Source organism: Diorhabda sublineata, chromosome X (assembly GCF_026230105.1).
Source record: "Diorhabda sublineata isolate icDioSubl1.1 chromosome X, icDioSubl1.1, whole genome shotgun sequence".
Lineage (NCBI taxonomy): Eukaryota > Metazoa > Arthropoda > Insecta > Coleoptera > Chrysomelidae > Diorhabda > Diorhabda sublineata.
Genome location: NC_079485.1, coordinates 30,518,026 through 30,543,409, shown reverse-complemented (window position 1 = coordinate 30,543,409; position 25,384 = coordinate 30,518,026). Strand labels below are relative to the sequence as shown.

Here is a 25,384-nt window from a genome sequence, read left to right as displayed (position 1 = left end):
CTCGCCAATAGTATTTCGACGATCGGTAGTTGAGGGCGGATACACCCTTAACCGCATCCCTCGTAACCCTGTGAAGTTGCCAAGGCAACCACCGTTCCCGATTCCAAATGGTGATTCCAGTTGCATATGACTCTTCCAAAATATACTTCAGATAATCATGGAGAAATTAACGCAATTCGTTTCCAAATCCTTCGAAAATAACAATAATTCCGAACATTCCCACATGTCGTTCGAAGTGAAAAACTCTCCCGTTAGCCCCCCTATAAAAACTGAAAAAGAGATGATAAGTGATGATGTGAAAAAGCCTAAAAATTGGTTGATCTCGGACATAGAAAAAAATGAAAATAACACCGTCGGCATCGATTTACGGCTAAACTCCTCGAGAAATTTTTTTCATGAAAAGTGTACCGATAAGGTCAATTCTGATATATCTAGTGTTACCGCCGGGAAAAACTGCGAATCGGAAAAATCGACAAAGTGGTGCAAAAGTAACTTATCGGGACAATCACACAGTACTTGTAACCCTATAGAAATTAAACAAACCGAGGAAACAATTGCGGAAAAAATTTGTGAAAAAAACTACGAGAAAAAAGATGATTTTAGTAAGGATAACAGTGTCTGTGAAGATAATGAACATAAAATATGTGAGTAATTCTTTTTTTTAACAACAATAAGTCCTAAAAAAATTGACAAACCCAATATCTAACAAACAGCATCGCTATTTTTTTTCATATTAAAAAACTTCTTATAGTTATAATCTTGTATTGGAACATTTTGACCAAAATCTTCCTTTAAGAACAATCCAATACAAGCATCAAAACTTCATTTACATTGGATTAACTACATTAAATAATATAATATGTAGGTAAACATCCAATTTTAGGTACTTAGATTTTCAGTTTAATACTTAAATACCGTAATTTTTTATGTATTCATTGACGCGCCTAGATTCGGTTTTAACAAGATACGGTACTACGTTCCAAGCATCCCAACTTCAAGAAAAAGTATTGCTAGAGTAAGAAGAATGCTACAAATTCAACATCTTGCGACCGATCTTCATCAATTGGAGGCTTGTAGCATTATTTTGCTGAAAATTAGAGTCCCTATGGAAGTGTGGATCCTGTCTCTTTACATTTCTCCAGATAAAAGCGGAATTCGTCACCGAAAATAACAGGATTCTATCTCTCGTCCTACCGAAACATTACTCTATACCAGACCAAGCCGCTACAAGCTAGAAAAAGACCAAAAATTCGTTTTCCACGATATATCTACTTGTAGGTACAACAAACATCTTTTCATTAAATTCAAACTACCGATTTGTGATTACCAGAGTTTTACGAAACTTATATTCAAGAGCTAGAAGCCTCAATTAAAAAATGTTGTCATTTTGTGGTCGTTGAGTTACGTCCAAAACCTTTGACTTAATGACCTCGTCCTTTTTGAGTCCGTCGATACTTCGTATAGTGCGTAAATATCTGTTACTCGTTTTGGAAGTTCCACTTCCATCTAAACCAATTTGGGTGTGTGTTTTTCTGGAGAGTTCAACGCGTTTTATGGAACTGGACTTTCAAAAAGTTTGATGACTGTTAATACCATTAAATAGATTTCGTAGGGAATTTTAAGTTGTAGAATTTGATCTTCTGCTTGTTAACATATTATAAAATTAGGTGATACGTGTACTTTTTTTGGACACGGTTTTCTTCAATGAAAAAAAACGACCTAAAAACGAAAATTTTTGATTCCCTTGAAAAGAGAATTTTTATTAACTAAAATTTCTCAGCTCATAAAAATCAGTGGATTTTTTGTTTTCAAATTATCACAGAACTAATTATCCAAATGGGTGTGTCACGTCGTGATAAATACAAACGCGTCACCTTCTTTTTCTTCTTCTACTTCGCGTGGCGTGACCGACCGTTGGCTCCCATGTTGGCTATCGTTTTGACTCTCATTGCTTCATTTACTGCTTCGCTGACTTATTGATTTCACGAACCAGTGACGAAGATTTTTTTACCACGATGTTGTGTGCCAACCTATGTTTCTCCAACCCATTTTACCTTGCATTACTAAGAGAAGAAGATTACAGGGTTACGCACCACATGACCAAAGTATTCTAATTTACGTCGATTTATAGTGTTGGTTACTTCTAAGGTTTTATTTATGCGCTCAAGAACCTTGGTGTTACTCAAAATAAACTCACATCTCAAAATCTTCGAAACGTTTGAGCACTGGAGAGACATAACATCCTTCCATCCTCATATGGAGATCAAGGTTAAGATCATAAGAGTTTTGTAAAACTTCAACTACTCTTGTTAGTTTCTCCACGCTAGGATTTCTTTTGTTGTTTATTATGGTCTTTTTTTAGGTCTACGAGGATGTATTGTATCTAATTAGCCTAGATCAGTTCCACGCATAAACAAAATATTACGTTACCATAGCAACGAACAATAACTTATTAAAAGTGTCAGTGTAAAGTTTGACGTCAAAAAAGTAAACCAGAGTTACGCAATAAATTAAAAGAAAAAAGATATCCAATTGGAGCATCGAGCCATTATCAAGTACCTGTATTTAAAAGGGTTAAGAGGTGAGCAGATTTACGAAGATATGCTTAATACCCTTGGTGATCAATGTCCTTCGTATGCGACCGTGAAAAATTGGACTGCAAGCTTCAAAAGAGGTAAATTCTCCATTGAACATGATGACCGATCGGGAAGGCCAGATTCTGTGTCAGTCTCCGAAAATATCGATGCAGTTCATGACATGATTTTATCAAACCGTCGAATTGGGATAAAACGGATATTTGAAGCACTTAATATTTCATGCGAATGCGTTCATCATATAGTTCACGTCAATTTGGACATGAGAAAAATTGCTGCAAAATGAATCCCCAAATGTTTAAATATTGACTAGAAGCGTTCGATCTGTGCTCGATTTGAAAACGATGTAGACTTCTTGAACCGAATTGTTACTAAGCATGAGACTTGGGTACATTTCTACGATCCAGAAACAAAGCAACTATCGATGGAATGGCGACACTCTGGTCCTCCAAGACCTAAGAAGTTTCGTGTCCAAAAATCTGGTGGAAAAGTTCTTGCTTCAGTTTTTTTTAGGATTGCTATGGAGTAATCATGATTGATTTTTTGGATAAGGGTAGAACAATAACTGGAGATTACTATTCGACATTACTGACCACTCTACGGGAAAAAATTAAAGAGAAAAGACGCGGAAAGCTATCCAGTTGTTTTGTTTTTGCAGGACAACGTCCCTGCACACAAATCTCATATTGTCATGCAAAAAATTCGTGATTTAGAGTTTGAGTTACTAGAACACCCCCCTAATTCACCAGATTTGGCTCCGTCCGACTATCATCTCTTTCCTCCACTGACAAAAAGTTTAAAAGGTCGTAAATGTGTCTTCCAACGAGGAGGTAACAAAAGCTGTGGAGGTCTGGTTTGCAGAGAAGGAAGAAACGTATTTTTTGAACGGTCTAGAGACGTTGCAGGTTCGCTGTAACAATTTTGTTTGGTTCTATAGTAGGCTAAGAATTTTTTAATATATCCTCGTATTTGTACGTTTTTAACCATGATTTCTTCCTCTGGTACATTTTGTATCTTAGTTGACCATCTTTTTATAAAACTTTTTTCGGTAACTCTGTCAGACTATAACAAGACGGTCTTTGAGCCTCCGTGGTTGATGACTATTGCAAGAGTACCTATCATCAGCATAACATACATCGTTGACAAGTTTTACATTAGCCAAGACACCTTCATCAGGATTTTCTAAAACTTGTCTTACTCCTTTTCTTATTTCAACGTCAGGGGAACGTTGGTGAAGTGATGCCAGTAGAGATAAATTAAAATTAATTAAATTCGAATCAGTTTTTTGTGAACGAGGAGTGGTTTAGTAAATAATCCATACAAAAACTTCATATTACCCCTTTGACTATTAAACGGAGACATACTTGTTAACTTTACATAATGAAAGCTTCTTCTTCTTCTTCTTCCACTGATTTTATGTCTTGCCCTGTATTCTCCAGTTACTTTAGTCTCGATCTTGGGATATCGATGTCCATGATTCTGCTCATTTCTCTGAAGATCTGCCTGCTGTTCTTCGGGTAGTTGGCCTTTCCTTAAATGCTTGTTTCGCCAGCTGTATAATGTCGAAATTGCAATTTCTGTTCCAGAAGGTTATTGATATAAAGATTTTCATCTCTGTTGTTCGGAGAAGTTTTTTGGTCTTACTTGTATCCGTTTTCGTTTCATCTGCTTAGGTTAAGTTGTATATACGCACCTAGTTTGAGATGGACATGAATTCGTTGAGCTATATAACGTCGCGCAATCTTCCGGAGATTCTGGTGGCTTTGTTAGCTTCCTCGTAGTTGATTCTATTACTTGGTGTTATAGTTTCTACATAGTTGAAGTTCATGACTATTATTTTATTGTCTATCGCTAATTTGTAGCATACTGGGTCTTTACTTATTGTCATAGACTTTGTCTTGGGGATAGATATCTTCATATTGAACTGTTATGCCATTTGGTTTAATCTGAAAAGCATCCGTTATAGATTATCTTTATCCTCTGCTATGAGGACCGCATCATCTACGTTTTCCATCGTATATTCTTTTCCTGCAGTTTCGACTTCTTTTTTATGCGGTTTAGGACGAGGTTGAAAAGGAATGGACTTAGAATGTCACTCTGTCAAATTCCTGGACTATTTTTATCACTTTTTTTTTAACTAGTTCTACCTATAAAAAGCTTATAACGTCTTTGAGCTTTACTTTGTCGAATGTTTGGGTTAGGTCAACAAAGAATAGGAAGACTTGCTTATTATAATCTATAATGAAAGCACTACATCGAAATCAGTATGTTAAAATTGTTTTTGCATCGGTTTTTAAGTTTGTCAATTCATTTTTCAAAAGGGTATAAAGAAATGTGAGAGCTTTTTTATTTCAAAAACTTACCCTAAAATATTCTCATTCTAAAAGCTACAACCTTGCCTCTAGCTATTAAGGATTTAAGTTGGTAGGTCCAGCCCTCCTGAGTCCCTCCCTTCCTTTTATTTTTATGACCTGTTAATTTGACTGCAAGGCTTTTGTCTTTAAATAAATAATTAATTACTTTTCTTAATTAGAGTACCTTGACATTAAGATGTTTTCAATTACCCCTAACGAAGTTGCGCAAAATGTTTAAAAGAGAATAATTAGTTAATTGCTGTCTATGGGGTAAGTTATTCTCATACCGGATTTATTTTCTCCTTAACACCCTACCATTAATCACTTTTCTTTACGAGTGGCTTCTCTTTGGGATCTTATTTATACTGACAAAAAGGTACTTAACCTTTTGTCAATATACAGGTTATATTATTATTCACGCTGTAATTTCTAAGACTATCAATTGGCATTTTTGAAAATGATTTTTCAAGAAATTTCAACTTAACCTAAAACATCGCAAATCAAAAGCGACTACTGCTTTATCATGATGAAGAAGAAAACTCTTTCTTCACAAACTTTCTTCACCTCATTGTAAGTTTACAGTTATTCCTGTTAAAATGAAAGCAACAACTACGAATTTAATGTTTGAGTTTAATCAAGTTGAGATTGAGAAACTCTGATTTTTATTTTAAGTTTAGAGCCACGGATCAAACTTGCGTCTTCAGTAACCATATTAGTACATACAAATTGTAACCTATTTTCTTTTCGTTCATTATAAAAAATTTAGCTCGTTCTTTGCAAATAATTCATTAGTACGGAACTGTACTGTACAATAATCAATCGCCTGTATGGACAAACAGGTTTATCCATGTTTGGCATATTTTCTTCTGTCATTAGTCAACTCGAAGCTAGTTTTCAATCTCTCTTAACATGTTTACGCATGTTTTTAAATTTATTACATTACTAAAAATAACATTACTAACTACGTTTCACGAAATTGTCTACGTGTGGGATGTACACGGACTTTGTTCAAATTGCGGAGGGCCTAAAGCAGCCAGAACAAGATGGAACTTGTCACTATCAACACATGAAGATATGGAACATACTAATTGAAATAATCGTTGTAATTAAACGGTTCTACACACTTTATAACATGGGCAGTGTCATATCATTATTCCTTTTAAGAGTTTGCTCAAATCTGCTCTAAACTACACTGGAGAATTTTTCAATTAATTGATTTTGTGTTTTCTGTTTGTTTTTATCATAGAACATTAGCAAAAAAATGTTTTTGTCTTGTAAAAGTTATAGATCGCTTGCATTAGAATTATTTTGAATAAAATCGATAAAAATTTTTTTTCGATGTATAAAAAAGATCGAAAAATCGATTCAAAATAATGTTGTTGACTGTAAGATTTATCTGGGATGTCTGAAGGTGTGGATTAACGCTGGAAACAGGTAGGGGGTGAGAAGGGGTGTGGGTAAAACCTCCCTTGAGAGGAATTATCTCAGACAACAGTGGAATTTAATGCCTTTTCTCCCTGGGGTAATAAAGCTATAGTGAAATAGACCTAGATTAATTTAATTCTATTACTTTAATGAGGATACAAATTTGGCAGACAGAAACGGCGTTTCAGATTGTAGAGCACTTCCATATTGATAGATGTCGTATGTCATTCTGATTTTTACGCATCTTGAATCTTTGTATGCTTTCTACAAGATTGAATTAAGTGATTTATACTGCTACTTCTTCAATATTACTTTAAGTGAGATGTTTTTCTAAATAGCAACGTTAATGGAAAAAATTTAGCTATTAGAATGACTCAAAATTCATACACAACACCTATAAACACATTTGGACTGATTCACTTGAGTATACTATTATTGGTACCTGAAGAAAAGTGTATTGGTCTTCTTCTGATTCGAGATCGTAACCTAGTTATTGATTGTTATTTATTTTCTTTGATTCATGTAGTAATATTGTGTCAGCTATATTTTATTATAAAAACAAAATTTTTACTACCAAATTTCTTCAACAATTACGTAACCAAGCTATTCATTTAAGTGGAAATAAGCTAAAATATTCCTCATATCTAAAAGTAGAAAACCAGCTGAATAAGTTATTCTCTATTGACCAATCAGTTTACTTTCAATACTTGCCAAGCTGTTGGAGAGGCTATTGAAAGCCAAAATAATATCCATTCTTAATAAAAAAAATATTCTTAAGTATTGGATTCTATGCTACCATTTGCAACTACAAAGAATAACAAATAAAATCATACAAGATCTGAAAGACAAAAATTATTGCTCCGGTATATTCCTCGATGTAAATCAGACCTTTGATGAAGTCAATTTTATCAAATCGGGAAGTTCCTTCACTAAATTATTTCTTTATTTTCAAATCCTTCTTGAAGATCGGTATTTCATGGTTAAGTATCAAAACAAATACTCAACGATTCATCTAATCAACGAAGGTGCTCCACGAGGTACCGTTTTGGGTCTGGTACTATATCTTCTATATACATACCCACATCAGATATCACTCTTTATGCAATGTATGCCGATGGCACTACTTCATACTGATATCCTCAAACTGCTTCACAAATCCTTCAAGCAAATCTCGACAGGCTACAGCAATGGTTAGGAATATGGCGAATTCAAGTTAACGAATCTAAATCCATCCACGTAACCTTCACAAACAGACGAGAAAACTGTGTCTTCATTACAATAAACGAGCATAAAATTCCATAAAGTAAGGAAGCCAAATATCTTTGAATCCAATTGGATAGGAGACTTTCTTGTAGGGAACATCTCTTAATGGAAGGAAAACAGCGGAAAATCACAACTATCAATTGAGAATAAGTTATTGGTATATAAGACAATTCTTAAGCCTATTTGGACATATGGAATCCAGCTGTGGGGCTCAGCATCTGAATCAAATATAGATACAAGAGTTGCTACTTAAGTTTTCAAATAGGCAAATAAAAACAAAAATTTTTAATTGGATAAGGCTTTATTGTTTTTCAAAATATTCTTCATCAAGATCAATACACTTTTGTTTACGTTTGAACTATTTGTCGAATGAGGTACCTCCAAAACATATGATTTGAACGCATCAACGTTCAGGTGTAGAAAAACGTTGACATCGTAATTTATTTTTAATCTGCGGAAATAAGAAGAAATAACTGGGTGCTAGACTGTACGGTAGAAGATCCATCAATTCTATGTTTTCACTGTTTTTGTTCGAATTGATGTTTGAGAGCTCGCATTGTCGTGGTGGAGAGTGATGCATCTTCCGCGAAAGATTTACCTGATGTTTGGCAAACAAATGTTGGTGTACCTTCAGAATTGACCGTTTTACGTCGGTCTAGTTATTTCGAAAAAACAGGCTTTTGCTTCGAAGTGCTTAGTGCGCGAACATTTTTATTTGAATTTGAAAAACCCATACAGTTGATTTTTTTTCAGTTTTCGAGTTCATATGCTTTGATTCATGATTCGTCGCCTGTCTCGATTTTATAAACGTCTTTTGGAGCACCGCGATTGAATTGTTTCAATATTTCTTTGCACCAATCGACACAAGCTTTTTTTGAGCATTTGTCAAATTAAGCAGTATCCAACGCGAACGAATCTTTTTGACAACCAAATGTTCAAGCAATATTGAATGACGATTTCGCAATATCAGTTTACGCACAGCATCGATGTTTTCTGGCACAACAACCGATTTTGGACGACCTTCACCAAATTCATCCTGCAGCGAAGTGAGATCACGATTGAATTCGAGATGGTGCTTTATCACCAAAAGTCTAAGCGAGTTGATCGGCACACTGCTGTTGGTTTAATCCACGTCAAAAGTTATAGAGAATCATCGTACGAAAATGTTTTTCGTACGATATTTGACCAAGACGAATGTTTCAAGTAGGTATCTGTCAACAACGTACGTTCACCATTAAAAATGTCAAACATCATTGACCAGTGACCAGTGAAAAGTCCAATGAAAAATTTCCTAATCATCTTAATCAACTGGCCAGTGTCAGAGCCTATTATACGACGTAGACTCAATAGATTCATCCCGTATGATATCGATAGCAGTTATTAACATATTTTATAAGGATTCGAAGTTTTAGTTAAGAAATGTCCTCTATGTTTACTATTTTGTTTTAGCATATTTGATTTTAAATTGACTAGGACTGTTAATTATGTAATGACCTCTATATTTTAACTGTACTAACTTTAATATACCTATTTTTAACCTAGTTTTAATACATATTTTGTGGGTTTCATATACTAGACAATTATGGGGGTTCTACTCCACAAGCTTTCTTATTGACCTACGATTTACTTATTTTTCCACGTAAAAACAGATTGTGAATAAATTTATTGAATAAATAAAATAATTTTGAAATTATTTATTAACCTTTGATTTATGTGATAATGTTGTGTCACCTCTATTTTATTATAAAAACAGAATTGTTACCATTACCAATGAATAACCGAAACGAGGACAACGTAATAATAACAATAAGAAAGAAATATCATATAGAAGTCTGAAAGTGCAGGTTTTTGAGAGTTGAGAAAGCCAAAATCATTTACAGAGTAATATTTACACCGTTTAGGAAAGACAACCTAAATGGGGTTTAAAGCATTTATTTAAAGTGACCCCCTGAAAGGAGTTTTTATAATTTTTCATATTGCAAATGTGGATGTGAGGTACAAAGTCGTTAATTCTGCAAAAGTAGTTGAGTATATGAGGTAAAAATTTGACCCAGTCTATCGAGAAAGCACCCTAATATTTCAAGAAAAATTAGAAATGATAGATATGGCATAGAGACTAAATTGTAAGGGATATCACATGCTACTGCGAATAAAACAAAATCTGGAACGAGAAAATCAATTTGACAGAAATCGATGATAATCTGATAACGTTCGTAACAATGACTGCTCGTTGTTTTGACAAGTTAAATTGTTCCCTCAATGATTCTCACTTTAATGCAATAAACTTTTTCCAGCAAAAATTGAAAACAAAGTATAAATTGAATTTCCCTTTGTTTAGTTAGATTTGATTGAATATAAAACATAAAACGCCCATTTTAGCAATTTAAATCATGTCGGGTTGCTCCTCCCTATTTTCCAATCTCCCTGTTAACTCTCCAGTCCCCATTCCATGTTTACGCTTTAAAGAAATAGGAATGCTCATCTGTCGTGCCTTGATTTAACTCCGACGATTTCTAAAGACAAAAATAAATACAATCTCGAAACTATTTACTTTACAATTATCCTCGATTTGCACAGGGTATCCCAAAAATTAAACTCACTCCAAATACCAACGGGTCAAACAAGAGATACACACTAAATATATTAATAGTAGTACACAAAATTTTCTTCTTTTTTAATGAAAATAAAAATTGTCCAATACGGAATTTCCAAATAAAAAAATGTACCTAATCTATAGCATGTACCCAAATATAGGGCTTCAAAACACTCTTAGAGCCTGAGCAACACACCAAATGTTTTCAAAATTTATGCAATGGAATGATGTGACCAGTTCAATATAGATAGGGGTGAACCCAATTACTGGGACAACCTACAGGGCCTGAGACAGGCAAAGACTTTTCTGGGAGGGTATCAACCTATGAATATTAACAGTAGTCTTGTCTCAAGGGATACCTAGACAGCCGAAAATGCAGTCTGCAGATTTTGTTGTACAGAAGACGATACCTCTATCCACATTCTCTCGAAGAGTGAGTCACTACGGAACAATGAATTTGGGGATGTATGAAATAGAAGACGAAGATCTCTGCCAGCTACATCAATCCCATATTCCCAATGTTCTAAGAGGAGAGGGATAAGCAGATCAGCTGTAAACACAGGGCTCTCCAGTATCGCAGCAAGAAAGGGGGCACAATAGACCCTTTGGGGCTTCAAAATAAAGTTTCATATTCATAGTACTATCACTACAGTAGGCGCGTTTCGATAACCAAATAATCGTCTTCAGAAACTGAAGGTAAACTAACATTTACCCTCCGTTTCCATAACAAACACTGCGCATTTATTATTGTTTACCAACGGGAACAGATTTATTGTTGTTTTTTACTCTGTGCTAATAACATTGAAAACCGTTTATATATTTTCAGTTGTTATGAATGAATCTGACGAGAATATAGATGAACTATTATCACGTGAAAATACCAACATCAACCATTCCGCTTCCGTAAAATCGACGACAAAACAGCGAAGATCCCGGACTAACTTCACGTTAGAACAGCTAAATGAATTAGAAAGGTTGTTTGATGAGACTCATTACCCCGATGCCTTCATGAGAGAAGAATTGAGTCAAAGACTTGGTTTGAGCGAAGCTAGAGTTCAAGTAAGTAATATTTGAACTTAACCGTACATCTGGGTCTTTCTAGCAGATAAATAAATGTAACTGAGCACTGCTGGAACAGAAATTTCCTTTATTAGCTTGAATTTGTATTATTGATATTGACAAGTTTTGTAGCTTCAACTGTAGTTATTTGTCTATCTATGTAATCATTGGAGACTATTTCCAACTCGAATGAAAGTATTGGATCAACTTTGTATCATAATGCATTTAAATCATTTCTTTTATATACAGGGGTTGTCTGGAAAGTTACCAACACTTATCAATCTAAGTAGTGCTCATTCTTTGAAAGATTCTCACTAAAATTTTACCATTTTGGATGATTAATTTCTATTTAACAATCGGATATGTGAATCGATTTTTCTGAAAACAAAAAAATTGAGTATTTTCACTCAAATGCAATACGTAATTTGAAGAGGGCTAAGACACTAAATCTGCATCAAACATTTTTGGGCAACTTATTTCAAACGTGGTCATAATAGCTTGACTGGCGACGAGGGTTCTGACCGACAACAACAGACATGATGAATTGTACGAGTTTTTAAGCTAAATAATACCGTGCAGTTCAGTTCAATTTGAAAGAGGTTGCCATACTAAAAGCAACATAATAAAATCAACAAAAAACTCATTGTCTCACCTCTCCTGTTTGTAAACCTCTGATCATGACAAAGCTAAGACAACATCGTTCAGCAGCCGAGGCCAAAACAAAAGGAGCAGATCCTGCGAAGTAGGGAGGTAGGAATGGAAAAGGAGAGGAATTTTGGAACCTTTTTCAGGATGTCAATACCTATATCAAGTGTAAATATGTCATCCTACTTTAGTTATATTGAGAAAATGTAAAATATGAAATATATGACTTTTATAACATCTCGTAATGTACTAAATTAAACACTCATCCTTTTATGATACAAGAAAATTCTCCTACAGATGGAAGGTATTATTTCAAACAATGCTAGGTATGGAAATACGCAATGTTATATTAACAATATCCTCTTGGTTAAAAACTGTAACAACCAGTGATATCATCAATGACTAAATAGTACTTGGCGACCATCGGATTAAGGTTAAAGAGATAGAAGAAGTTATCGGTATTGAAAGAACGCTTTGAGTAAAAACCGTGGTTAAAGCAAAGAGCGAATTTGCTACGAAAAAAGGAAAGACGGATTCATCGACCGAAAAAGTGATGGCGACCGGGATAATAATTGGTTTTATTCATCTTCAAAAGGGTAAAACAAAAGCAAAATAGAATATTACGCATAATTGCTTGATAAGATAAAATGAGAAATTGTAAAAAGCGACCGCATTTTCTCACATTTCGGCTAAAATTCATGAATAGCTCTTCGAATTGTTTAACCATCCACCATTTTCACCAGATCTGGTCCCGAGTGACATTCTCCTGTTTTCTAACCTTTTACTTTTATTTTACTTGTAGGAGAGATATTTTCGTCAGACATGTAAGTTATAGTAATCGTAAACGATTCTTTTAAGGAGAACAACGACAAATATTATTTAGAAGTGTTGGAAAGGTTAGACCATTGCTGGATAGATTTAAAAAATATTATGTAGAAAAATAACAAGGTTTTAGGAAATATTTGTATAAAAAATCTCGTATAAAACACGAAATACGAAGTTGGAGAGACAAATATTTCACCTCGACTACGCGATGTTGCACGATTTAAATAATTTTAAGCAAACCTCAACCATTGGCACGAAGAAAAAATCTATCTGTCTCTATCAACTCTATAAACTTCCACATTAACTAGCTAAACTGTATAAAAACTTCAAAAAACCTAGGATTCGCTCATAGAGAATGAAATCAAGAGCAAACAAAAACAACTGTTAAGTATATTTTCAAAATGGTATACCTCAAGGGTCAATCATAAGTAACACACTCTATGATCGCAATCAACGTCATCCTTACCTGTAAAAGTGAATGTTCAATTAAAGCAAAGGCACATTTTTCATCAAAGTAATCCTCTAATACATCGAATGACAGCTGTCAAGTGCCGGAAAAATTTGCTTTAACGCCTACTATCTAATCCTTATCAATATTGACGCTAAAATTATTCGCAATTTCTGAAGTGACCTCAATTTTTTATTCGCCATTGTATAATCGTAGAGTGATCGGAAAGATCGCCATCAAATCTACCACTCGGAACATTATCACTAACCTCAAAAATTACTTCACACAGATCTTGATCATAAACAAATATCTGTAGATAAGATACTAATATTTAACTTGTACTGTTATAAAAATTGAATCGGTAAAAACGGTTGATGCAAATTTTGTAAATGTAGAATAAAGAAGTTGTGTGTTTACCGTGCTAGAATAAGGTATGATGAACCACTATAGTGTACAAATAAGACAGTAAGAGAACACAACGTGACTGAAAGGATGACTGGAATCTGAATTTAGAACAACAGAGCAAATTGGAATCAACTAGATCTTCATATTTGTTATGAGCTAGTAAATCCAGCACTACATAGGATGTTTCAAATTTATGACAGTCGTAACAGTCTCATGATTGTTAATTCCCAGTATTTGCCATTACGAGATATTTGCTCGAACCCCAGTAAAGTCCGATAATGTACAAACGTATCTGGCCATAAAATCAATTCAAAATTTTTTTCCAATAAATCCTGCGAAGTTGTAACATAAATACAAATAAAGTAAAATGGTCAGTTTAGGGTCGGAAATCGGCGTATACCATTAGCCATTGATCGGTGTGGAATTAGTGTTTTTCTTATATTACCAGTTTCCAAACGATTTAGCTCAAGTAATTCAACTATTAGCAGATAATTTCCTAATGAATACGTATGATGTGTAGGAAAGGGGATTCATACAGTGGCGACTCTAGCTGAAAAAAAGGCCATTTTTATAAAATAGTTGTCATGAACAATACTATAATAAACACAGATCTATAAGGGAATAAATTAAAAGAAGAATTCACAAAAAATAGTAGTAATAATTTATTAGGCAAAGCTTGACAAGACCAACGCATTTGATAGGGTCCGACATAATAAATATACTAATATTGAAAGAAACGCCAGACACCATCGTAAGAGCAATCCTCAGTTTCAATACGAACAACACGACCAAAATTAAGGCAAGAGACACTTATACGGAAGAGATACTAACACCAGGAGGCATCAGGCAAGGCTACAGCCTCGGCCCATTTCTGTTCAATCTCTTAATGGACAGAATTATAGAGGAAGTATCATCACTTAATATGGGATACCGAATGGGACAACTACACAAATTTTGCCAGGTCAGCCAAGCGATGAACATGACTGTATCCACAGAAAAAACGAAAAGCACAACCTTTGCTACAGAGCCCTTATGATGTAAGCTGATAGTTCAGGACAAAACAAATCTCACAATTTAAATACCTGGGTATAGACCTGTCGAGTTATCACGATCCAGTGAAGGACCTAAGAAGCTAGATTAACAAAGCGACTACCATATCGGGATGCTTAAGGCAGATAATATGGGCGAACTAATACATGCAAAAGGTTAGTAAGGTTAGGATCTATAAGAATTGTAACAGGTCAATCATGACATACGGAATATAGAAACAAAACGAAAAGCATGCTCCGGGTAGCCGAAATGAAAACGCTCAGGACTATAATGGGAAAAACAAGATTAGATCGAATCAGAAACATTGACATCAGGGAACAATGTGGGGTGCAAGACATCGTAAGATGGAGGAGACAAATAAAAAGATACTGGTACGTCCACGTAAGAAGAATGGAAGAGAGTAGACTGCCACGCATCGTACTTGAAGGGAAACCAATAGGGAAAAGAGAACCCAAGAGATGGATGTACAGCTGGTAGTTCATCTCCCACGAACTGATATAGAGGAGCCTACAAAACTAACAGATCATAAGATCTTAAAAATGAAAGTAAATTAAATAAGTTGAAGAATGTCTTTAACTGTTACGCATTAAACCGCAATTGGACTCGTGAGCATAAAAATCGACTCAGGCGACATCCCTACAAGTCACTGGCAATAAAACTGAACACAAAATTCTGTTTTTCTCATTGAAATCTTAAAGTTTTATGCTTATTTACAGTGATGTCCAACCATATCAACAGCAGCAGCAAGAATTTCGGCGTTCAGAGAAACGATTTCGGTTCATACAACTTTATCAAACCTGGTTGACGTGAGCCCACATACTCACATATACGCACGCACGCACACATAGACGAACACGACTTCACTGGAAGACGTGTTATGTGGCAACCACGACGCACTTGAAAATACAAGTACACGAGGTCTTTCTTCTTTCCCGATTAATTTCCTCAACAAAACAATATTTTTCCGCCACCCGACGTACCGACATTCGACTTATTTTGGAAATTCTAAATTACTCTGCTTTTATATTCTTTATTTACGATTTCAGGAAAAACCAGCATATCTACATCTCTCTACCTTCCACATTGTTTTATGACTGTGTTATTTCTTACTTATACGAACCCCAGTGGAATCAATCGTCCTCCTAGAGGTTAAGCATCCGCAGGGTATATAGGTTAAGTTTTTTCTATTCACCTAAGGTTTCTGGTGGTCTTCGCCTTTAGTAACTTATAGTAATTGTTTTTTTTTGTTTCGCGCCCATAAGCTTCCTCATTTTTTCTGAAGAAAAATTTCTTTCCAAGATTGGAAAATCATCTGAAAGAAACTAATTGTGGAGTAATGGAAAATATTTAATTGGAAATAACTATAACTAATTGATTTAACCTTAGAATATTAGAATATTATGATCCGCTACTGGAAACCCATCAATTAAGTACTAGATTAACGACGCTAAGGGTATATTAAGGGTGATTGATATCCTTCTCGATCGCTTGCGGATTCGAATCCGATGAATCGGTCACTCTGCAGTACAACAAACACTTTATAGATTGATTGTTCTAATGATATTGATCCTGAGAACGAGTGTCATTTCGCTTCAGAGCCATTTCAGTACAACAGGATAGTAAAAAATCAATGTTCCTGAAAATTAATGATACACAAATACACTTTTTGGGGTTCTTTCCTCGAGATACAAAAAGGGGGATTAGACAAATAAAGCACAGTTTTTAAAAGTTTTTTAATAAAAAAACATCTCGTAGGTGTGTTTGTTCCAATTCCAAATTTTGTTCAATAACCTTAATAAATGTTTTTTTACGTATTAAAACCGACATTTCCTATGAGACACCCTCTGTACTATGACTGGAGACATTATGACATGTAGGATGAATATCTCCTCTGTAAAGTTATTTTTCTGACTAGATGGATAAATATTCAATCAAACCTATTCAAAAGGTCTAACAAGTATTTATTTTTGTGCTGTGCCCCACTTTAACCTTTCGAAAATTCTATGGAACAAACAAAAAAAAGTTTAATTACTTACTAAAGTACTTAGTAAAGTAAAGTATTACTTAGTAAGTAATAAATAATTATAATAGAAATTTTTCTATATTAATGTAACGTTTTTCGGATTTATTTACACTTTTGTATTCGTGGGGTGGGTTAATAAACACTGTCTGTTACGTTCTTAATTTATTCAAACACTATACACAACACTAACTTATAATAATTTACTTTTACTTATTCGTTATTTTCACTATGACTATTTATATAAAACTTAACTTACTGCGTGTACAGAAATCATATACCTAAATAAAATTCTATAAAGTTCTAGAACAAAAAGAAATAAATGAATAGACTTTCCTATAAATTATTTAGACGAAATACTGTAGATAAACTGCCTTCTTCTAAAAAAATTATATACACATAAACATCTAACCATTTATCAAAAATGTGAAAAACGCAGCCCGAAAAGCGACGCACGAATTCGCCGAATGTTTAAAATTCCATAGTAGTTGGACAGGGCCGGCCTAGGGAACCATTTTGCGAACATCAATTTATTCAGTCTCAAGTCTTCACGTTGTGTTATATTTCTTTTATTTCACCAGTAATTTATTTAGCCATAGTTTTATTGCATATTTTGTTGAATAACATTCCTCAGTTTATATTAAATGAAGTTTTAACTGATATTTCTGACAAATTCACTGACATTGCCTGCTTCAGAAATTTTTCATTCAAATCCGCAGATAGAATATTCAAATGATTGATAATGATAAGTGAAGTATGAATAAATATGAATCACTTCATATTTTTGGATCCAAGAAACTGTTTAACTCAAAAAGGTAATCAAAATATCTTCGCTTTTGCATCGATAAGAGTTTTATTTGTTTCTTGATTCCATATATCAAGTTGTTCAAAGAAATAGAATCAAGTACTTTCTAACTATTACTATATAATGTATATGTCGTAGTTCAATAGACAAGTTGGGATTTTAGCTAATATCCCAGGTTAATAGGTAGTTGGCTGATGGCGCGCCACGCAAGCCTATTCTCCCGGAGTATTAGCTAAATGCGGGAAATAGATTATTAGTCGAAAAATTACCAAGCGTTTGTCTATTATCCTGCGACTTTAACTAAAATTCGGATAACAGACTATTGGGGTTACAAAATAAGATAAAAAAATAGGATAAAAGAAGTCTTATATCAATCAATCATCAATCAACACGTAGAGGCTTGGTTAGGTTAGGTTTATTGCAACACGTGTAGGCTTGGTGACATTGTGATTTACATGTTATTTTATTTTTAAAACAAGAACACCGGTTTGTTCCACATTGTTTACCCAACCTAACCTAACCTAACCAGTCTGAGCCTGAGCTTCTAAAATTTTCTTTCTGACTATTAAACAATTCTTTCTGCTCCTTTTCAAAATTTTCACGATCAACAATGACCTCCATTCTAAAGTTTTTTCAAGTGACTTTTCAAGTTCACGTATCGACTAAACTGACTAATAATATACAAAACTGGACAAGACACTGTATGTTCGACAGAAGCGAGAGGACGACTGATGAATCTGGAGACAATGAGAGAGAGAGAGAGGAAAATACGGAAAGTCAAGAAAGTGCCAGTGTGAACTCAAAAATAAAAACAAACATTGAAATTGGCTTCGATATTGACCCTTTCGCTAGAAGTATAGGACAGCAGATAAACGCTTGGCCTTTTTCAACAGATATTCTATTATCTGAATTTTGGCTAAAGTTATCAGTGTGATTTCATTCATTCAGTGTGACTGAAGGGCCATGGCCTCTTTTCAATGTACAAATGATATTTGGAGAGTTTCATTCGTTGGCTTCTATTTTCCATTTCTTCAGACGTGCCTATATTTTGCTTAAACTCTTCGCAGTTTTCTGGGTTGTTATGAGACGCTAATATTATTATTATTAAAAATGTCTCTATTTACTGTTTTTGGTTCCCTAATTACAAATCATCTAAAGATATGGATAAAATTATTGTTTGTATCGGTGTATCAGTGTTGTAGTTTTCGAGAAGGCAACATGGCTGACGTTTATTATATTTCATATTTGTGTGTGGGAGTTATAATTGAGATGTTGGGGTATTGGATCTGGAATTTTACAACCAAATTATGTGATTAACGAACCATTGTAGAAGTGTAATTAGATTTTTGTTGTGAAGTTTTTAAAAGTGGGTATGTCAGCTATATTATGTAACCACGAAGTTCTTGGAAGGTTTGGGAAGCATGAATATTCTATAGCCGTATGGAAGCACACCTGCAGATACGCTGATATTGCTGTGTCGTCTGCGAAGATGGGGATTGCAATTTGATTTGTGGTTGGCTAAGATACAGTATAATTTTCAATATGGTACCTTGGGGTATTTCGGATTCAATTTTTTTATAGCTATATCAGTATATTCTGAGTGATATATGTGTGCAAGTACATACATTTTTTCAAGGTCATCGCTTACCTTCTTGACAACTCGATAAACAATTCCAAACTCCGTACCTACTTCTCCATTATCTATTATTATGGATTGTTAACTATCTGTCATAAGCAGTGAGGAAATATTTGTTTTTCTTGCAGGTTTGGTTCCAAAATAGAAGAGCCAAATGTAGAAAACATGAGAATCAAATGCAGAAAGGTACGTAAGTCTTTTTGTTTTTTACTCATTATCCGATTTAATAGAAACAAAATTTATATTTAGATCGGATTTGCCATTTCTATGATCCCTATCGAACTTGCGAGGGCGTTTTACATACTTTTACTTAGCAATCATCAAATAAGTACAAACATAACTCACGCGTAGGTACTTTCAAAGTTATAAAAAATCGAGTATTTATACCTTCTGTATTATAAACGCTAAATAAATCAACATTATCATCGCTACAAGTTTTCTTGAACAGTTTGCTGTTTCAATTAATTAGGTGATGATAAACTTAAAACTGAGGCATTAACCAAATCCATTCAATCATACTACGAGCAAAGTTGCGCGGGGTGGCATATAGCCCATGAATAAACAGTCAACATGCTTATTCCATATTTGAAATGAATAAACGGGAACTTAACCCCTATTTGTAAATGTAATTTTATCAAATCTAAGCTCGACGAAGCCAGTATATCTACGGATGAGGGGTTGGTGGACAGGGACGGTCTGTATCGCAGTGTATTAATGATGACGTGTTTAAGACATAAGATTTAAACTGAATTTCTTAGCACCTAATTATTCGTCTTAAGTTAAATTTAAATTTGATTCATTACTTATGTGACTGCAAACTGAGATTTTTCTTACCTCATTATTACCTAGTAAATTCTTTCGAATTACATGACTGAATTTGACAATATTTGATTTATTATCATTACATTTGCTTTTGGAATTCATATATTTAAAAATATGTTGAACACGGATCAAAGGAAGTTTGTGGTAAGTGCTCAGTGTCTATCACGAGCTCTCACATCTTACCAATATACGGTGTATCTACTTCTTCTCTATCAAACTTTTCACTCTCTTCATTTTTTTAAGGTTTTATATAAATATATGGTCGCTGTTCATGCAGGCTTCACTCATAGTTTGACACCTGTCAAAAGTTTTTGAGGATTTTATGTTGGTTAACCCTCAGAAGCATGTGCCGTAGAAATAACTGAAACTTGATTTATATCTAACTCAAACATTCCCAGTAACAAAAACATATATACAGCTTATTTGAAAATATCGACGTTGTCAATATTGATCGTTTGAGAGGCACCTAAGGATGACGAAAATCGACTAAAATATAAGCGAATATAATGTCTGAAACCAATGAGACCAGAATTCACTAGTGTATGATAATGTCTCAACAAACACTTGGATGCCATTTACACTTCTGCGAGTGCGTTAGTGTTTTCAAACAGGGAAGACATGACGGACGTCAACATTGAAGTTGACATATGAGTGACATTTGACATTTTTAAACTAACTCTGTGTTTTTGAAGTGAAACTAGTAAAAAATTCTGACGAATGACATGGAGTCCTAAATGCTGATACCACCATTTTGAGCGTAAATGGGAAAATGGAAAATAAAGGAAAAGGAAGACCTACTTTCTAAATAATTCGGTCGGGAATAAGAATCGAAACCAAATCTATTGGTTACGCGCAGTTAAGGCATCCTATAGTTACGTACTGCATTTACGAGGGCCGTTTTTTCATCAACTTCCGATAGGCTATAAATAAAAGACAAATTCATATAAAGCAATAATTTTATTACCAAAAGATTGGTACACTCACGTTTACTTTTCAACATAATCACCGAAAAGATTGAGACATTTGTTATATCTGTGGACACGCTTTTCAATACCGTCTTCAAAGAAATTCGCCTCCAATGAACAGACCTCGAAACTTCTGGAAAATCCGTAGACAAAGCAGTGATGGTGAATCTGTAGTTTTCTTTAACCATTCTGTCAACTTTATGGCCCCCTTCTTCATACACATCTTTAAACTTTCCACACCATAACTCATGAAGTTTTCCCTATACACACGACTCATTCTCCGATGAATTTCTGCAGCACTATGGCCTTCAGCCAGTAGAAAACGAAGCACACTTCGCAATTCCCACTTGGAGGGAGCTACAATAATGGCGGACATGTTTACGTGACCTTAGCACAACGCCGACTGACGCCTGAATGTAAACAATGGCGTGTGTAGTGCGAAATATTTTGCAGTCGCCTACAGCGCATGTCGGCTTTCTTTTGCCCGCGTAGCGTCTGCACGGAGCGATCGGAGGTTGAAAAAAAATGGCTCACGTATATTTTGGTCACCTACAAAAAAGATCCACCAAGAAACACTACCGACCATTTTACAGTAGAGAGCTTATTAAGATAATGGGAAACGAGAGAAATAGTGAAAAGGGAAGTCCTACCAGTAATCGTAAAAATCATTTGTGCAATCCCTGGTCTGGGAATCGGACTCAGATCTATTGGTTACGAAACGGAAAATTATTTAAAAAATGTCATAGAAAGCACCTCACGCGACAATAATTTTCTCACCATTCTCAAAGTTTGTTTATTGCTAAAAACGAATTTTTTAACCTATAATTTATTTTTGACTGGGTAAAAACCGAATTGTTAGTATGAATTGTATAAAATGTTGGGTATTTTTGGAATAAAAAATCCGGTCGGTAATCAAATAGTCAAAAAAGAGAAACAGGAAGAGGAACTGCGGCGTTGTGTTGATGTACGCGCAAAGCAGTAGGCAGTAAGTGTAATTTACCGGTCCCTGGGGTCCGGCCCTCGCCGGACTTGTACCCAGACCAGTCATCTTCCGCCCGGACCCGGTATTTGGATGACTGAGCTCCGGAAAATTGTTCCCTAGGGGAATTATTTTATTTGATTGAAAACTTTCTCTTAGCAGTTTTTTGGCGTGCTCTTGTATATAAATTCGATTATGTACCGCAGATTTGTTGTGGGGCATGAAGTCATGACATATTCATAGTCGCCCTGGAAATTATGAGGGTCGATTCTTGCGATGTTAAGTATAATTTCAGTTACAAATTTCATCTTCTAAATATTTTAACGGGCTTATGCGAGTTACCGCTTCCACTAGTCAAATTGATTTATGTACGTTCCGGGAGACGGTTGCAATTTAATTGATTCTACCATCTACAGTGTGATTATACCAGACTAGGTAACGAATTATATATGGAATTACACTCTTACGTATGTAACGAAAGTTTAAGGAAAAAATTCGTCGCCTTCAACTTAATTCTAAATAACAACGAATGTATTTGCCGTAGCAAACACAGATTTTATAACGTTTCAGGTTTCATTCAAAACAATAATTGGACATTGACAAGGAATACCATGTTCAAATATTGCACATTTCGTCAACCAAATAAAAGACACAGTGGCAGCGCAAGACCTAACTTTATGTGGGCAAGGTACATTTCGCGAGGCCCTCTGATGATGCAAAAAATTGGCTTCTTAAATGTTCTAGGACTTTCAAAATCTCATCCCTAGCAAATCAACTTGAACCAATTTTTAATTGTTGAAAATGATGTATACAAGTCATTGCAAACACGGTCCATTCTGTTTTTTGATTTGTGTTGGTTTTGGTCAATTTTTTTTAACAGCGCGTAATTCAATTTGAGACAGTTTTCAAAACAACTTAACTGAGTGGTTGTCCGAACTCTACTATCATGAAAAGGGTCGAAGTAGAAGGTTGAAACTTTGTGTAAATCTTGTCGAGACTTGTCACATACGCGTCCATAAAGATTTTCGCGAACGCACTCTATATACTATGTGAGGCCAAGAACTACACATATAAATACATATATTTAAATTTCAATCACGTCTTTAAATGCTGTATAATCAATTGTTGTAGGTGTAATATTAAACAGCCAGAGTCCACCTTCAAGTACACCACTAGAACCATGCAGAGTGGTACCTTATATGAATGTACCTGCTCTAAGAGGTATTTCCTTGACATCGAATTCTGTAGCATTAACAAACTACGACAGGCTGTCGACAACACCTTTTTCCCAACAAGGCACTGCTTTCTCTGCGATCAATTCAGCTTTTATATCAGCAGCACAGCAGGTAAGTCTACTTTTTCAAATACAATTAATAAATGATCGGCTAATTGTATCGTTTAACCCTCACAGTTCCGATGACCTTGAAAATTTCGTATTTTGTACAGTTTTTTGTGCTAAAACATCCTTTTGAACAAAAATACGATTTATTGAGATGTTACAACATTGTAGTATACCACTAATTTTGCGAACGGTTCGTCATGTAAAAACAATAGGTCAGTAGGTGTAGACATAGATCTCTGCCCTGCGTAGCGCTGCTATGTCCTCGTAGACAATCTCCTCGTTGGCGTCGGGGTCTTGTTCCATCCACTCATCAATGTCTGAGTCGTTTGCTTTACCACAGCCGGAAATTTCTCTCGCCAGTTGAAGCAGGGGTCCTCGGTTAGAACTGTCATTTGGCGAGTCAACACAGTCAAGGGAAATTCACTACTTTCTCAAAGAATTTCTAATATCATGATTAGTAGAACTGTATTCCATGCCTCAGTTGACCAGTAAGCTACATCTTTCACTATCACTTTCTTGATTTTATCAATTAAAGTTAGTGTAAAATCTGTTTCAATAAGTGTACGGAGGAATTTCTTTGCCTGGAGAACCCCTTGCTCTATAACTGTAATATTGAGTAGGAGGAATACAGTATTGAGACTTCCAAAATCGCCTGTTGGTCATTTTGAAGCTTTAATTCAATTGTATTGAGAAATACATTCTAAATGTTATGCGACATTATTATCTTCATTCTACGTAAATCTTATTAATTGATTTTTCTCAGTTATGATTGCACCAAATTGAAAAAACTTTATATTGCTAATCAGAGGACTAAAATCCCTTTCCAACAAAGTGCCACGCGACCCCCTTTCTTATTCAAAATTTTCGAAGGGGTCTTTATAATTCAGAGGAGGTGCTGGGGGGATAATATTTTCATACTGTAAAATGTCAATTTAAAAATAAATCGACCTATTTCAGGTTTTTTTCACAAAGTACATAATAACTTAAAAATTGGATTTATTCCAAACATAAGAACAGAAGATAATTCCATGCGCAACATTTAGTTTTTATGTGATTAGATTTTGTATTATTGAGTATTAAAAAGTTATATCACAGTTAAAATATTCTTAAATCTAAATGGGATAACAAAGTTTTCTCTCCTTTGGATTGTTCTCTTTATAATTCAAATTATAGTAAAATAAAAATGAACGAATGTTGATTATTTTTCTGGCAAATAAACACTATTATTAATGAAACTGTATTTTTAGTACGCAGCCGCAGCTGTAGCTGTAGGAGGTGGCTCAGCAGCGGCTGCAGCAGCGAGTATACTATGTCATCCTCAATATCCTCTAGAATTCGCTGCCTTGGCAGTGGCGCACAAAAACTCTAGTATTGCCGATTTGAGGCTTAAAGCGAAAAAACATACGGAAGCCTTAGGATTGTCATCGCGGGAAAAACCTCTTTAATTTTTTTTATTAAATTATTTATAAATATTTAACTTTGTTGCCATCTCACTTTCGGTAAATAAAAATTTAAATGTAACTTCAAATATCGTTGTAAAGGAAACTGTAAAGAAGCTGTAAAGATGTGAAGAAAAATATTCTGCGATATTCACTGTAAAAATTTTTGTAGAAAATTAGTTAGAAAGACGTTTGTTCCATAGTTTTTAGTTATAGCCGATCAACTAAGCTGGAATTTGTGGAACCGTTGTGACATTCGCTCTGAAGACACTAACGCTCACAATTACACTGTCTGACGCGCGTTTCGATTACCAAATTATCTTCTTCAGTTAAACAGTGTTCCTTCAGTCTCTGAAAGAAGATAACGTGCTTGTCGAAAAGCACGTCAATGATTATCACCAACACTCACAATTACACTGATTGACGTGCGTTTCGATAACCAGGTTATCATCTTCAGAGACTGAAGGAACACTGTTTAACTGAAGAAGATAATTTGGTAATCGAAACGCGCGTCACATAGTTTAATTGTGAGTGTTGGTGTAGAGATAGTGTGTTCAGAATAAACGATCAAATAAAAATAGCGAGCTAGTAATAAAGACTTTTTTTGTGAAAATTATAAACAATAAAAATAAAATTTAACGATTTGAATGAACTAATTGGGAAGTTTTTCTTACGACAACAACATTTACAGCTTCCATGACACCGGAAGATTATT

The 25,384-nt window shown here is 34.7% G+C and overlaps 1 protein-coding gene across 1 annotated transcript; it reads left to right on the top strand.

Annotated features, from left to right (window-relative positions):
* Positions 1-157: 157 nt before the first annotated feature.
* On the top strand, positions 158-24,675 carry LOC130451076 (short stature homeobox protein-like). The gene is made up of 5 exons (XM_056789874.1): positions 158-644; positions 11,056-11,288; positions 19,251-19,308; positions 23,020-23,234; positions 24,478-24,675. Exons 1-5 carry the CDS (start codon positions 158-160, stop codon positions 24,673-24,675), a joined length of 1,191 nt encoding a protein of 396 aa, XP_056645852.1.
* Positions 24,676-25,384: the final 709 nt, after the last annotated feature.